Below are 14156 nucleotides of genomic sequence, written 5' to 3' on the forward strand. Positions count from 1 at the left end.
GGTAACGATGCGCCGTATCTCCTGGCTGCAGGTCTCTGGCCTTCCATCGGAGCTCCAACATACCATCCAGGACCTCCCGTTCGAAGGCCAGGGCCTGTTTTCGGAAAAGACAGACCCGGGACTTAAGAGTCTCAAGGACAATCGGGTCATTATGCGCTCCCTAGGGATGCACACGCCGGGAACGCAACGCAGACCCTTCCGGCCACAGCAGCAACAGCAGCGCAGGCCATATCCCCAGTTCCGCCAACGGCAGGACCTCAATAGGCGCCGTGGCAGGAATGGAAGGCGTAGGCATTCGGGGAACCAAGGGGGGCAGAATCAAAGCTCCTCTAAGCCCCCGCCTGGACCCAAGCCTTCATTTTGAAGGTGCGCCCGAGGCGCAGTAACAGTTTCCCCCACGGATCCTTCCCCCCCGTTTTCCAACCGCCTTTCGTTTTTCCTTCCGTCGTGGACCCAAATGACATCGGACCGCTGGGTCTTGCGTATGGTGCAGACAGGATACCGCCTGCAGTTTACATCGTTTCCTCCTTCTCGCCCCCCTTCCTCGTCCCTCTTCAGGGACCCCTCTCACGAGCAATTCCTTCGACAGGAGGTACAGACGCTCCTCAACAAAGGAGCTATAGAGGCGGTTCCGGAAAACGAGAAAGGCAAGGGGTTTTATTCCCGCTACTTTCTGATCCCCAAGGCCAAGGGAGGCCTCAGGCCTATCCTCGACCTGCGAGAGCTCAACAAATACCTGGTGAAGTTGAAGTTCCGCATGGTATCCCTGGGGACCATTATCCCATCCCTGGATCCGGGAGACTGCTACGCCGCCCTCGACATGCAGGACGCTTATTTTCACATTGCCATTTGGCCACACCACAGACGTTTCCTTCATTTCGTGGTGGGCCCCCTTCACTACCAATTTGCAGTCCTCCCATTTGGCCTTTCTACGGCCCTGAGGGTCTTTACAAAATGCATGGCAGTCATTGTGGCACATCTTTGGCGCAGTCGTATCCACGTGTTCCCTTACCTAGACGATTGGTTAATTCGGGGCACGTCGGAACTGCAAGTTTGCAGCCACGTCCGCGTGATCACCGGCCTGTTTGCTACCTTGGGCCTCATGATCAACATGGACAAGTCCACCCTGATCCCCACGCAGAGGGTGGAGTTCATCGGGGCCGTCCTGGACGCCACCGTCGCCAGGGCTCTTCTGCCGATGCCGAGGTTCCAGGCATTGTCGGCGATCGTTCACCGATTGCGGGCAGCCCCCTTGACATCAGTACGGACATGTCTAACCCTGTTAGGCCACATGGCAGCATGCACGTTTGTGACCGGTTATGCTCGGCTCCGCATGAGGCCCCTCCAGTTGTGGCTCATCGAACATTACCGGCCGGCAAGGCAGCCGCTAGACATGCTGATCACAATCCCCCAGGGGGTGTTAGATTCTCTCGACTGGTGGCTAGACCAGTCGGTAGTGTGTGCGGGGCTCCCTTTCCACCCGCCTCAGCCCTCGGTGTCCCTGACAACGGATGCCTCAGATCTTGGCTGGGGGGCCCACCTGGGAACCCTGAGAACGCAGGGCCTGTGGTCCCCGCAGGACGTGAGGTTGCACATCAACATGCGGGAGTTGAGAGCGGTCCGCCTTGCTTGTCAAACGTTCTGTCACCAGCTTCAAGGTCGTTGTGTCGCGGTGTTTACCGACAACACGACGACCATGTACTATATCAACAAGCAGGGCGGCACCAGATCCTCTCCCCTATGTCACGAGGCGATGCAACTCTGGGACTTTTGTGTAGCCCACTCCATTCACCTCACGGCTTCCTTCCTCCCCGGAGTACGGAACACGCTGGCGGATCGCCTGAGCAGATCCTTCCTATCACACGAGTGGTCCCTTCGCCCGGACGTCGCCCTCTCCATCTTCCAGAGGTGGGGTTATCCCCGGGTGGACCTCTTCGCGTCCAGGGGAAACAAGAAGTGCCAGGCGTTCTGCTCCTTTCAGGGCAGGGAGCCCGGGTCTATAGCGGATGCCTTCCTTATTCCGTGGACGACCCACTTGTACTACGCGTTTCCCCCTTTCCCTCTGGTCCACAGGGTCCTTCTGAAGGTGCGCAGGGACAGGGCTCGCGTGATCATGGTAGCCCTGGCGTGGCCCAGGCAACATTGGTACCCCATGCTGCTGGACCTGGCCATAGCCGACCCAGTCCCCCTGCCCCTTCACCCGGACCTGATTACCCAGGAGAACGGGACTCTCTGTCACCCGGACCTGCAGTCGCTGCACCTAGCGGCGTGGTTCCTGCGTGGCTGACCGGTTCTGAACTGCGCTGCTCCACACCGGTACGGGAGGTGCTTTTGGGCAGCAGGAAGCCTTCCATGAGAGCGACATACTCGGCCAAGTGGAAGCGTTTCTCCTGTTGGTGCGTGGAGAAAGGTCTCCGCCCTATGGAAGTTTCGGTGGCCATTATCTTAGACTATGTTTGGTCCCTCAAACAACAGGGTCTAGTGATATCGTTGTTGCGGGTCCACCTGGCAGCTATCTCCACCTTTCACCCGGGTGGGGATGGCCGCTCCGTTTTTTCTCACCCGACAGTGTCTAGATTCCTTAAGGGGCTGGAACGTTTATACCCTAACGTCCGACTCCCTGCTCCAACATGGGATCTTAACCTGGTGTTGTCTCGGCTCATGGGGCCCCCCTTCGAGCCATTAGCTACTTGCTCCCTACTTTATCTCTCTTGGAAGACTGCCTTTTTAGTAGCTATCACCTCAGCTAGGCGGGTGTCGGAACTCCGGGCTGTTGTGGTAGACCCCCTGTATACAGTCTTCCACAAAGATAAGGTACAGCTGAGGCAACACCCTGCCTTTCTCCCCAAGGTAGTCTCGACCTTCCACATCAACCAAGAGATATTCCTCCCGGTTTTTTTCCCGAAACCTCACTCTTCCGGCAGGGAGCAGCAGCACCACTCGCTTGATGTCCGTAGAGCTCTCGCATTCTATGTGGAGAGGACCAAACCGTTCCGCAAATCCCCCCAACTTTTCGTGGCAGTAGCGGACCGCATGAAGGGGCTTCCTATCTCCTCACAGAGGTTATCCTCATGGGTTACTTCTTGTATCAGGACCTGCTATGAGCTGGCCCATGTTCCTACGGGCCGTGTGACTGCGCACTCTACCAGGGCGCAGGCGTCGTCGCTGGCTTTCCTCGCCCGTGTGCCCATCCAGGAAATCTGTCGGGCAGCGACCTGGTCATCGGTCCACACCTTTGCTTCCCACTACGCCCTGGTCCAGCAGTCTAGAGAGGATGCGGCCTTCGGATCTGCAGTGCTCCATGCCACGACTTCTCGCTCCGACCCCACCGCCTAGGTATGGCTTGGGATTCACCTAACTGGAATGGATGTGAGCAATCACTCGAAGAAGAAAAGACGGTTACTCACCTTTGTAACTGTTGTTCTTCGAGATGTGTTGCTCACATCCATTCCACACCCGCCCTCCTTCCCCACTGTCGGAGTAGCCGGCAAGAAGGAACTGAGGAGCGGGTGGGCCGGCAGGGGTATATATCGAGCGCCATGGCGGCGCCACTCCAGGGGGCAACCTGCCGGCCCACTGGAGTTGCTAGGGTAAAAAGTTTCCGACGAACGTGCACGCGCGGCGCGCACACCTAACTGGAATGGATGTGAGCAACACATCTCGAAGAACAACAGTTACAAAGGTGAGTAACCGTCTTATCCTGCTCTTTCTAATCGAACAGTCTCTCAGTCCATCTCTGTTACCAGTTGCAATGCTGGGGATAAGATTGGCAACACTGCACTCTCCATTTGCCGAGTTATTTGTCAGATCAATATCATTACTCTGGCTTGCCTGAGAAGTAGGGAATAAACACAATTCTTCCTTTTTATGGTCTTCTCTGAAATGTGACACTCTTGGTGTGTAAAAGCTCCCCTTGATTGAATACTGGCATATTTTATAATACTACTATCCTCCTTTTCTAAAGCTTGAGATTGGGCCTGCAGTGCCATGAATATGAGTTTAAGATTCTGGGTGACAGAAAAATTCCAGACTGAACACTCAGTTTAGAAATCTGTACTAGGACTGTCAAGAGATTTAAAAAAATTAATTGCGCCATTAATCGCACTGTTAAACAATAATAGAATATATTTATTTAAATATTTTTGATGTTTTCTACATTTTCAAATATACTGATTTCAATTAAAACAGAATACAAAGTATACAGTGCTCACTTTATATTTTTTTATTACAAGCACTTGCACTGTAAAAAAAAAAAAGAAAAAAAGAAAAAAATAGTATTTTTCAATTCACCTAATAGAAGTATTGTAGTGCAGTCTCTTTATCATGACAGCTGAACATACAAATATAGAATTATGTACAAAAAATAACTGCTTTCAAAAACAAAACAATGTAAAACTTCAGAGCCTACAAGTGCACTCAGTCCTACTTTTTGTTCAGCCAATCACTCAGACAAACAAGTTTGTTTACATTTGCAGGAGATAATGCTGCCTACTTCTTGTTTACAATGTCACCTGAAAGTGAGAACAGACATTTGCATGGCACTTGTGTAGCCAACATTGCAAGATATTTACGTGCCAGATGCGCTAGAATTCATAGGTGCCTTCACGCTTCAACCACCATTCCAGGGGCCGTGTCCATGGTGATGATGGGTTCTGCTCGATAACAATCCAAAGCAGTGCAGACCGATGCATGTTCATTTTCATTATCTGAGTCAGATGCCACCAGCCAAAGATTGATTTTCTTTTTTGGTTGGTCGTATTCTGTAGTTTCCTCATTGGAATGTTGCTCTTTTAAGACTTTTTTAAAAGCATGCTCCATCCTCATCCCTCTCAGATTTTGGAAGGCACTTCAGATTCTTTGTGTTTTGTCAAATTGGCAACTTTCTCTGACTCCACCCCATCCCTGCCCCTGGCCCTGCCCCATTCCAACCCCATCCCCAAAGTCCCCACCCTAACTCTGTCCCCTCCCTTCACCTATTGGATCCCTTCCACAAATCCCTGCCCCGGCCCCGCCTCTCCCCCAGCGTGTCAAGTTCCCTCTCCCCCCCGGCCCCACGAATCAGCTGTTTCACGGCACAAGCACTTGGATGGAGGGGGAGAAGCAGGACACGGCGGCGCAATCACGGAGGAGGCAGAGGTAAGCTGGAGCCGGGGGGGCAGGGTGGGGCTATGGAGAGCTGCCAGTGGTTGCTGAGCACCCACCAATTTTTTTCCGTGGGTACTCCAGGCCCGGAGCACCCACAGAGTCGGCACCTATGAGTGAAAGTGTTCTTAAAATGCACATGTGCTGGGTCATCATCCGAAGCTGCTATAACATGAAATATATGGCAGAATGCAGGTAAAACAGAGCAGGGGACATACAATTCTCCCCCCAAGGAGTTCAGTCACAAATTTAATTAACACATTTTTTTAATGAGCGTCAACAGCATGGAAGCATGTCCTCTGGAATGGTGGCCGAAGCATGCAGGGGTATACGGATGTTTAGCGTATATGGCACATAAATACCTTGCAATGCCGGCTACAAAAGTACCATGCAAATGCCTGTTCTCACTTTCTGGTGACATTGTAAACAAGAAGCAGGCAGCATTATCTCCTGCAAATGTAAACAAACTTGTTTGTCTTAGCGATTGGCTGAACAAGAAGCAGGAGTCAGTGCACTTGTAGGCTCTAAAGTTTTACATTGTTTTGTTTTTGAGTGCAGTTATGTAACAAAATCTATATTTGTAAATTGCACTTTCATGACAGAAATTGCACTACAGTATTTGTATGAGGGGAATGGAAAAATACTATTTCTTTTGTTTCTTTTACAGTGCAAATATTTGTAATCAAGAATAATACTTTGATTTCAATTACAACACAGAATACAATATATATGAAAATGTAGAAAAACATCCAAAATATGTAAATTTTCAGTTGGTATTTTATCAACAGTGTGATTAAAACTGGGAATAATTTTTGTAATAGTGATTAATTTTTTGAGTTAATTGTGTGAGTTAACTGCGATTAATCACAGCTCTCATCTGTACAGTTAAACACTTGTTCAACTTACCTTGTCTTAGTTCAGCAAAAATGCATTAAAAACTCAGCACTAAGTTTAAGCTTCAGTCTATATCAGCATATTTTAAATTCCCTGAGTAATGGCTAAGATGCACATGTTCTACTCCAACACAGACTTTTTTGTGTCTCTGATATCAGACATTTGATTGATATGAGCTGAAAAATGCTGGTTACGTTACCCCACTAACTTTCCTCAAATGCTTGTGTGAAGGGTTTGGTTACAGAGACTCCCTTAAGACTGTCATCTGATGTGCTGAAACTACCTCTGAACCCATTTTCCCTGTCAGCTTGGGACTCCAGCACCCTGTCTTGTTGAGCCAGACATGCAAGCCTGCTGCAACCAGGAGCGGTGCCAGGGTTTTTGGCGCCCTAGGCGGGGGTTCTTCCGCGCTCCCAGTTGTTGGCGGCAATTCTGTGGCGGGGGGGGTCCTTCCGCACTCCCAGTCTTTGGGGCACTTTGGCGGCAGGTCCCGGAGCGAGTGAAGGAGCCGCCGCAGAATTGCTGACGACGACCCAGAGCACAGAAGGACCCCCCGCCGCCAAAGTGGGCAAAATGCCGCCCTCCCAAATCCTGGCGCCCTAGGCGACTGCCTAGGGCACCTAAATGGAAGCGCCGGCCCTGGCTGCAACACAGACCCAGGGTCTGAACCTCTTCCACAAAGCTGCAGACTTTAACTGAAAACTACTCAGCAGGTACTCTTGTCTCCAGCACCCAGACACACAGCTTCCAATGGGATCCAAACTCAGATCAATCCGTTTTACTCTGTATAAAGCTTATACAGGATAAACTCATAAACTGTCCACCCTCTATAACACTGACAGAGAGAGAGAGATGCACAGCTGTTTGCTCCCTTAGGTATTAATCACTTACTCTGGGTTCAATAATAAAAGTGATTTTATTAAGAACAAAAAAGTAGGATTTAAGTGGTTCCAAGCAATAACAGACAGAACAAAGTAAGTTATCAAGCAAAATAAAACAAAACACACAAGTCTAAGCCTAATACATTTAAGAAACTGAATACAGGTAAATCTCACCCTCAGAGATGTTCCAATAAGCTTCTTTCACAGACTAGACTCTTTTCTAGGCTGAGCCCAATCCTTTCCCCTAGTACTGTCCTTGTTCCAGCTCAGATGGTAGCTAGGGGATTTCTCTTGACTGCCGCCTTTGTTCTGTTCCACCCCCTTTTATAGCTTTGGCCCAAGGCAGGAATCTTTTATCTGTCTCTGTGTTCCCGCCCTTCCTTCTAAATGGAAAAGCTCCAAGTTTAAGATGGATTCCAGTACCAGGTGACAGGATCACAGGTCACTGTAGCACCTCATTCTCCATTCTTTCAGGGTTGGCCTGCATGTACCCAGGAAGGTTTGTGAATAAACAGACCCATTTACAACCAATTGTCCTGATTAACGGGAGCCATCAAGATTCCAAGCTATTATTAATGGCCCACACTTTGCATAGTTACAATAGGACTTTAGAATAATACTTCATATTTTTAGGTAGGTACAAGAATGATACATACATACAAATAGGATGAACACACTCAGAGTATAAGCTTTGTAATGACACCTTATAAGAGACCTTTTGCACGAAGCATATTCCAGTTACATTATATTCACATTCATTAGCATATTTCCATAAAACACATGGAGTGCAACATCACAGCTTGAACTCCAGTTAGGATCATTTTAACAAACCATCACAGCTGCCACTGATCCTTAATTGTTTGATTTGTATCTACATTAGATTAAAAAGTAATTCGGAGCAGACCTCTCTTACATATTTGTACAGTGCCATGTTGCATCTAAAGTGCTATAAATATTTACTAACCTTATTTATCAAGCTATTTGCTATGGGTAGATAAAAAATTAGGAGACCATTTCTTTTTCAGTAATTCTAACCTTAGTACTACAGTTAATAGGCCATGTAACTCTTGCCCTGGACATGATCAATAATCAGGTATAAATGTACACTCAGGTGAGCATCAAGATTTTTTACCCAGGAAGACAATTCCTGATGTTCACTGACACATCAAGCCAATGTATATGTTGTTTTCAGACATTCTGAACACCCCCTCAGACGTATCTGGCAATCTCTCTGTTCAAAATGTGACATTATAAAGAGGATATAAATTAGAGGCCCAGAAAAAGCTATTGGCTTCTGAGCAGAGACTTCAAGGTTTACTGAAATGTTTGTAAAATAATTTAAAACATTGTTTAACATCCAGAAACATTAATAGAATACATGGGTAGACTTAAACTACACATTTATTTTAAAAACATTTGACAATAACTTTTTTTCTTACATGCCAGGACCTGAGTTCAAGATGCAGTATTTCTGCTGAAAAAGCTGCTGATATCACTAACACCTAAATTGGACAAGGAAACTTTAAATTCCTACCCTGTTTTAGCCATTATAAGATCATCAACAATTTCAGGAGAAACAAACTCCTGAATTTAGGTTATGGCACATAAACTAGGAGTAGTTGGGTTATAAACTATTTGGGGCTGGAACTGCTGCATTTTCTGGTTGTGCACAGAAGTCTATTAGCACTTAAAATATTGGATAATTTGGGTCTAAGCAGGTAAGTAAAAAAATATTTTCTGTTTATTTTTAAAATACATTTCTTTTGTAATGAAGACTACAATTGTATTCTGTTATGGCCTGACTGCCTCAATCACTTGGCTTCTGAACAATTTGTTTTTGCTTTTTAAAATGGCTTTTCATTATTAGGATCCCTCTTCAATGGAATACGAAATGGAAATATTGTGCGTGTAATGAGAGACTAGGAACTGAAGATTCAACATGTCTCTGAAGAGCATTCACCTTTCATGCAAAAATGCTCAGAATATAGTCATTTGCACCCATTATTATCTAATGAGCTAACTTTCCCCAAACCTCAGTGTTATTGGCAATAGTAATGTATTAATTTGTTCATGATTGTTTTCAGTCAGTCATGATCAAGCATAGCTTATAAGTATGCGTACTTAAAATGTAAAACAAGTTAAGCTATTTTATACATAAGGGTAGGTGTTTTTGTTTCTTGTTTACCTTTCTAATGAATACATACACAGGAGGCAGTGAGAGAGCGTGCTATCACGAATCTGAAAAGCTGGGTTCTGTTGCTAGCTCTGTCTCACCCACTGACACACCTTGTGCAAGCCACTTAGCCAATCTGGTTCATTCCCTCCTCTCTTTATAACAGTTATAATACTTGTTCACCTCATCGTAAAGATATTTGAGATTCTTGGAATAAATAGCATGACATGACTACAAAGTATTAATTATTAATATAATTCTGGTGGAAATAGAAAGGGTCATACATAATTAAGTAGGAAGCAAGGTAAAAGACTACTTAAAATACACGCTTAAAATGTTTTGATGTTCTGACCTTTTTGGTGTTGTGGAGAAAACAAAACTGAATGACCTAAAGAAGCCAAAACAATTCACTCTAGTTTTCAACTATAAGAATTAGAAAGATCAGAGGTTAATGTATAAACATTTTAAAATTCTTTACAATTAATCCTGACCAAAATCTTGGAATAATATCAGATAAGAGCATCATCATGGGGTAGAAAACAATGATAGACAGTAAGGCATTTCTAGTGGGGTCCATCCAGGGTCCGTACAATTCATTATTTTCATTAATGACTTTGATAATGAAATGGCGAATAAGCTTATAAAATCTGCAGATGACACCAAACTGGGAGGGGTTGCAAGCACTTTGGGGGACAGGATTAGAATTCAAAACCACCTGGAAAAATTAGAGAATTGATCTGAAATCAACAAGATGAAATTCAATCAAGAGAAGTGCAAAGTACTTCAAGTAGGAAGGGAAAAATAAATGTACAACCACAAAATGGGGAATTGGCTAGATGGAGTACAGCTGAAAGTGAATTGGGGATTATAGTGGGCACAAACTAATATTCTGAGATGCATAAGCAGGATTGTTATATGGAAGACACGGGAGGTAATTGTCCCACTATACTCAGTACTGGTGAGGCCTTCGCTGGAGAACTATGCCCAATACTGGGTTTCCACACTTTAGGAAAGATGTGGACAAACTGGAGAGTTCCGTGAACAGCAACCAAAATGATAAAAGGTTTAGAAAATCTGATCTATAAGAAAAGGTAGAAAAAAAAAACTGAGCAAGTTTTGTCCTGAGAAATGACAACTCATAACAGTCTTCAAAAATGTTAAGGGCTGATATATAGACGGTGATCGTCATGTCCACTGAAGGTAGGTCAAGTAGTAATTGGCTTAATCTGCAGCTAGGGAGATTTAGGTTAGATATTAAGAAAAACTTTCCAATTATAAGGGTAGTTGAGCTCTTGAATTGACTTCCAAGGGACATTGTAGAATCCCCATCAGTTTTTAAGATGAGGTTGAACAAATACCCATCAGAGGTGATCTAGGTTTACTTGGTTCTGCCTTAGTGCGGGGGACTGAACTTGATGATCTCTTGAGATCCCTTTCATCCCTACATTTATGATCCTATGTTTAGTTCTGTAATACAAAGAATAATAGTTTCAAGACAAACTACGTAGGGGAAATTTATTTTAGTCAGAGTGCACTGTCTTTTATGATTACAAAGAGGACCAAGGTATATTGCCACAAAATAAGAAATAACTGCATTACTGGAATAACACTGATATTAGTTTGCAGACAAGCTTGTGGTGCCTTAATCTTCCTTTCCTTTTTAAAACCAAGAAAGAGAAGCTCAAACATTCAAAATGCAGTGATGTTTTATATATAGATGGCTGCTTTTCATTTTCTGACTATAACCTAACTATAAAAATGGATGTTGTAACAGACCTTTCCAAATTGATCATATTTTCTGATTAATGGCTTTGGTGATTCATTTAGTGCCACCCATCCCTCTGAATCACTGTCACACCAATGCTCCAGCAGGCTGATTTGGTCATCACGTGACATTGAAGCACCATTTTTGGATGAGACATAAAGATGATGTCCTAAATCCTTTTCATTGATTAAAAATCCCATGGCACTGTTTGAAAAAAATAGAGATGTTGACCTTGATATCTTGGCTTAACAAGGTGTAGGCCTGGCTTGACATGAGTAATGAAAAATGGAGGAGGCCTCATTTCTTGGAAGACAGGATTAGGGAGGTAAATGGATCAGCAGATTGAAAACAGAATATTTGTACCTAACTAAGATAGGTAAATGGGTCAGTGAGCTAGAAGACAGAACCTCTAAACCAGATAAGATAAGGGGAGGGACCACCCAGGGAACCACTTACAGAAAACAAAATAACAATTGTCAAGAATGTAAGAATGAGGTAAAAGAGTAGGTCGAATGTGGACAGCGAGTGGACAAAGCACGCTATACAGGGACTGGTTCCTACACAGTAGCCGAGCCAGTCCCAAAAGGTGTAAAGCAATTAATTGTGTAAATGTATATTAAGTAAGAGGGTTTCTGTGTAACTTTGGAGCTATAATGTACCCTGCATTCTCCCCCTGCATTTTCATCTGATTAACTTAGTGTAGTGTTGTTGTTTGCCAAATAAAAATACCTGAGTGACATCTGGAGTCTGAGTTCTTGGGTAGTCGAGTGGAAAGAGATCTAGAAGAAAATCCCAACACAAGGCAAGTGAGCTAATTGCAATCTGTTTACCAAAGCTTTAAGCAATTTTATTTGGCCTCTGAAGTATTCATAACATACTGTCGTAGAGAAAAGTTTAACTTTTCTATTGCTGTTGGAGTTGTCACTTTTCACCCATGATGGCCATATTTCAGTGATACGTACATAAAGTAAACCCTGAGCACAGTTGGTATAACAGTTTGCTTGTAAAATTCTATGATTATTTCTATTCTGATATTGCCCATATTGTACTAGGCACTGTCCCAACTCCAAGGAAGACATCATCCCAATCCAAAGGCATTAGTCTAATAAGACAAGCAATATACAGAGGAAAGAGGGGGGAAATCATAAACACATGCACCCTAAGAATTCCTAGCTTATATGTATTACATACATCTTTTTAAAAAATAAGAATCAATTATGCCCAACAGTCTCTGCGTTCTGCAAGCTCTATTAGTAGTAATTTCTTGTGTCATGGCAGACATGTGTCTTAGAGACAAAATGGATGAGAAATGCACTTTATTAATGTAAAGAATGTTATTACTGTAGGGTTATGCTTGATTTACACCTTCATAAAACTCTTAGTTTTTACTTTGGTAGTGCCTAAAGACTAGAGATTCTTATGGCTCAAGACCCATTGGGCATTATCCAGAGAAGTATATACAGACTAGGAAAAACAAGTCACAATGCATTTTTATTTTGACATTATTAACTTAGCAATAGGGCTGTGCCAATAGTTTGCAAAGAACCTGAGCCCATGTGAAATCATGGTGGGTTTGGAGCTCAGCTGGATTTGAGAACATCAGCCCAGGCTTTGGAATAACATGGAAACCTGAGATGCAGTTGTTTTTTTATAACCCCACATCTTTTCTTACAGGTACCTCTGCTCCACTTTCATAAGGTAGCAAACAGGCTGCTACCATTGCCCCATGCCTGAAAAGCCATCAACCTTAGCACATAGAACTGGAGAGCCAATGGGATTCTATTATAACTGTGCAAGAGATTATACTCTCAGAGATGCTTCCAAAACTCTCTTCCCCTTTCAAAAGTGTTGAACTGTCTGGGTGGGGGAAGGTATCTTCTTCTCTCTCTTCACCCTCATCCCCCAGAATTTGAGCCCTGGGAGGGCCTTTCCCCTTCTGCAGAGGTTAGGCCCTCCTCCCTACCCCAATCTAGTGTGGAAGGTGATGGAGCAGAGAAAATCCCTAAAAAGGTTCATTCTTTAGAGGTTCAGCTTTGTCCAGAATCCAACCACCACGCCAGCCAGATTGCTACGGAGCACCTGCAAATAGACCCCAGAGGCTGTTCAGTTCATGTGCTTTTTCGGTGAAATCAGTTTAATTAGGATCACCCAGCTGCAGCTGTAAACTGGAGCACTATAGGCACAGAGAAAAAGGCAGACAGAGTTGTGGTGGGGCTTTTCCGTGTATGCAGGGCTTTTTAAATATATTTTTCTTCATTATGTTGCGGCTGGAAGAGATGCCTGTATGGAAACCCTAGGGGAGGGGGGAGTCTACTTTGGGAGGCATGAATCATCCCATAAATACACACTGAGAGGTTGTGGCAGCAGAGAGCAGGGTTGGCTTTTTTCTTCTTCAAAAACATGGCTGAAGCTGGGACAGGCTTTCTGGAGCAGCTCAAGTCCTGTATTGTCTGGTCATGGACTTACCTCTGGACCCTGTGGTTCTTCATCATGCTTTTCCTGGTCTACATCCTGAGGGTGCCTTTGAAGATCAATGACAATCTAACCACAGGTAAACCCTATTCTCCTCGGAAACCTCGCGGGCGCTTTCCCGCAGCCCCCCCCCCCGCCTTTCCCCAAGTTAGTGCAACTTGTGCTGGAGAGAGGGAAACATCTGCAGGCTGAGCCCGTCCGCGAGCCGCGCAGGGGGCTCGTTGAGGAGCTGCAGGACTGGGGAGGCGGATTATATTGGAAAACTGAACCCACCCCCCTTCGCCCCAGTTCAGACTCCTGATCTTCCTTTGCAGCCTAGCACATGAGCCCTGGATTCCCCCTCCTCCCCCCTGGCCTGTTGCAGGCTCCTCAGGTGCCCTTTGGCTGCTGGCGATGGAAGGGGGGGGGGAGAAGGCACTGCCCGCTGCCTAGACCCCCCCCTGCAACTGGCTGCTCCCCCATCTAGGCCAGGCGGGGGAGACGCGGGGCAGACCTCGCTCTGCGTCTGTGCACGGAGCAGGGGCAGTTTATTGCCCTGCTCTGCCTGCCGCGACCGGGTTGCTGCAGCTGGCTAAGAACCTGCCCCTCCGAGATGGGGTTCAGAACAGCCCCCCGCCCCCCGCAGCGCTGCCTCCGGGAGCCACAGGGCTGCCTGCATGCCCCGGGCAAGCCCCCTGCCCCTCCCCCTCCCCCGCGTCTGCTGGCAGCTGTAACCCGCTTCTCCTGTCCCTGCGGCTCCTTCGCTCCGCCAGGGGCCGGGCAAGCGCGCGCTGCCCGCATCGGGTGAGGGTGCGCTGCACGGGGCATTGCCGGGTGCGCCTAGGGCTGC

General features: G+C 45.9%; 1 protein-coding gene across 1 annotated transcript in view; it reads left to right on the forward strand.

Moving 5' to 3' along the window:
• The first annotated feature begins 13230 nt into the window (after positions 1-13230).
• The window catches only part of ST7 (suppression of tumorigenicity 7), a 241074-nt gene continuing 240148 nt past the window's right edge, over positions 13231-14156 (forward strand). Inside the window, 1 exon segment of the mRNA XM_030549069.1 lies at positions 13231-13406. Within this exon segment, the coding sequence (XP_030404929.1) occupies positions 13256-13406 (151 nt within the window). The 5' untranslated portion in view covers positions 13231-13255.

The sequence above is a fragment of the Gopherus evgoodei genome, chromosome 1 (assembly GCF_007399415.2).
Source record: "Gopherus evgoodei ecotype Sinaloan lineage chromosome 1, rGopEvg1_v1.p, whole genome shotgun sequence".
Lineage (NCBI taxonomy): Eukaryota > Metazoa > Chordata > Testudines > Testudinidae > Gopherus > Gopherus evgoodei.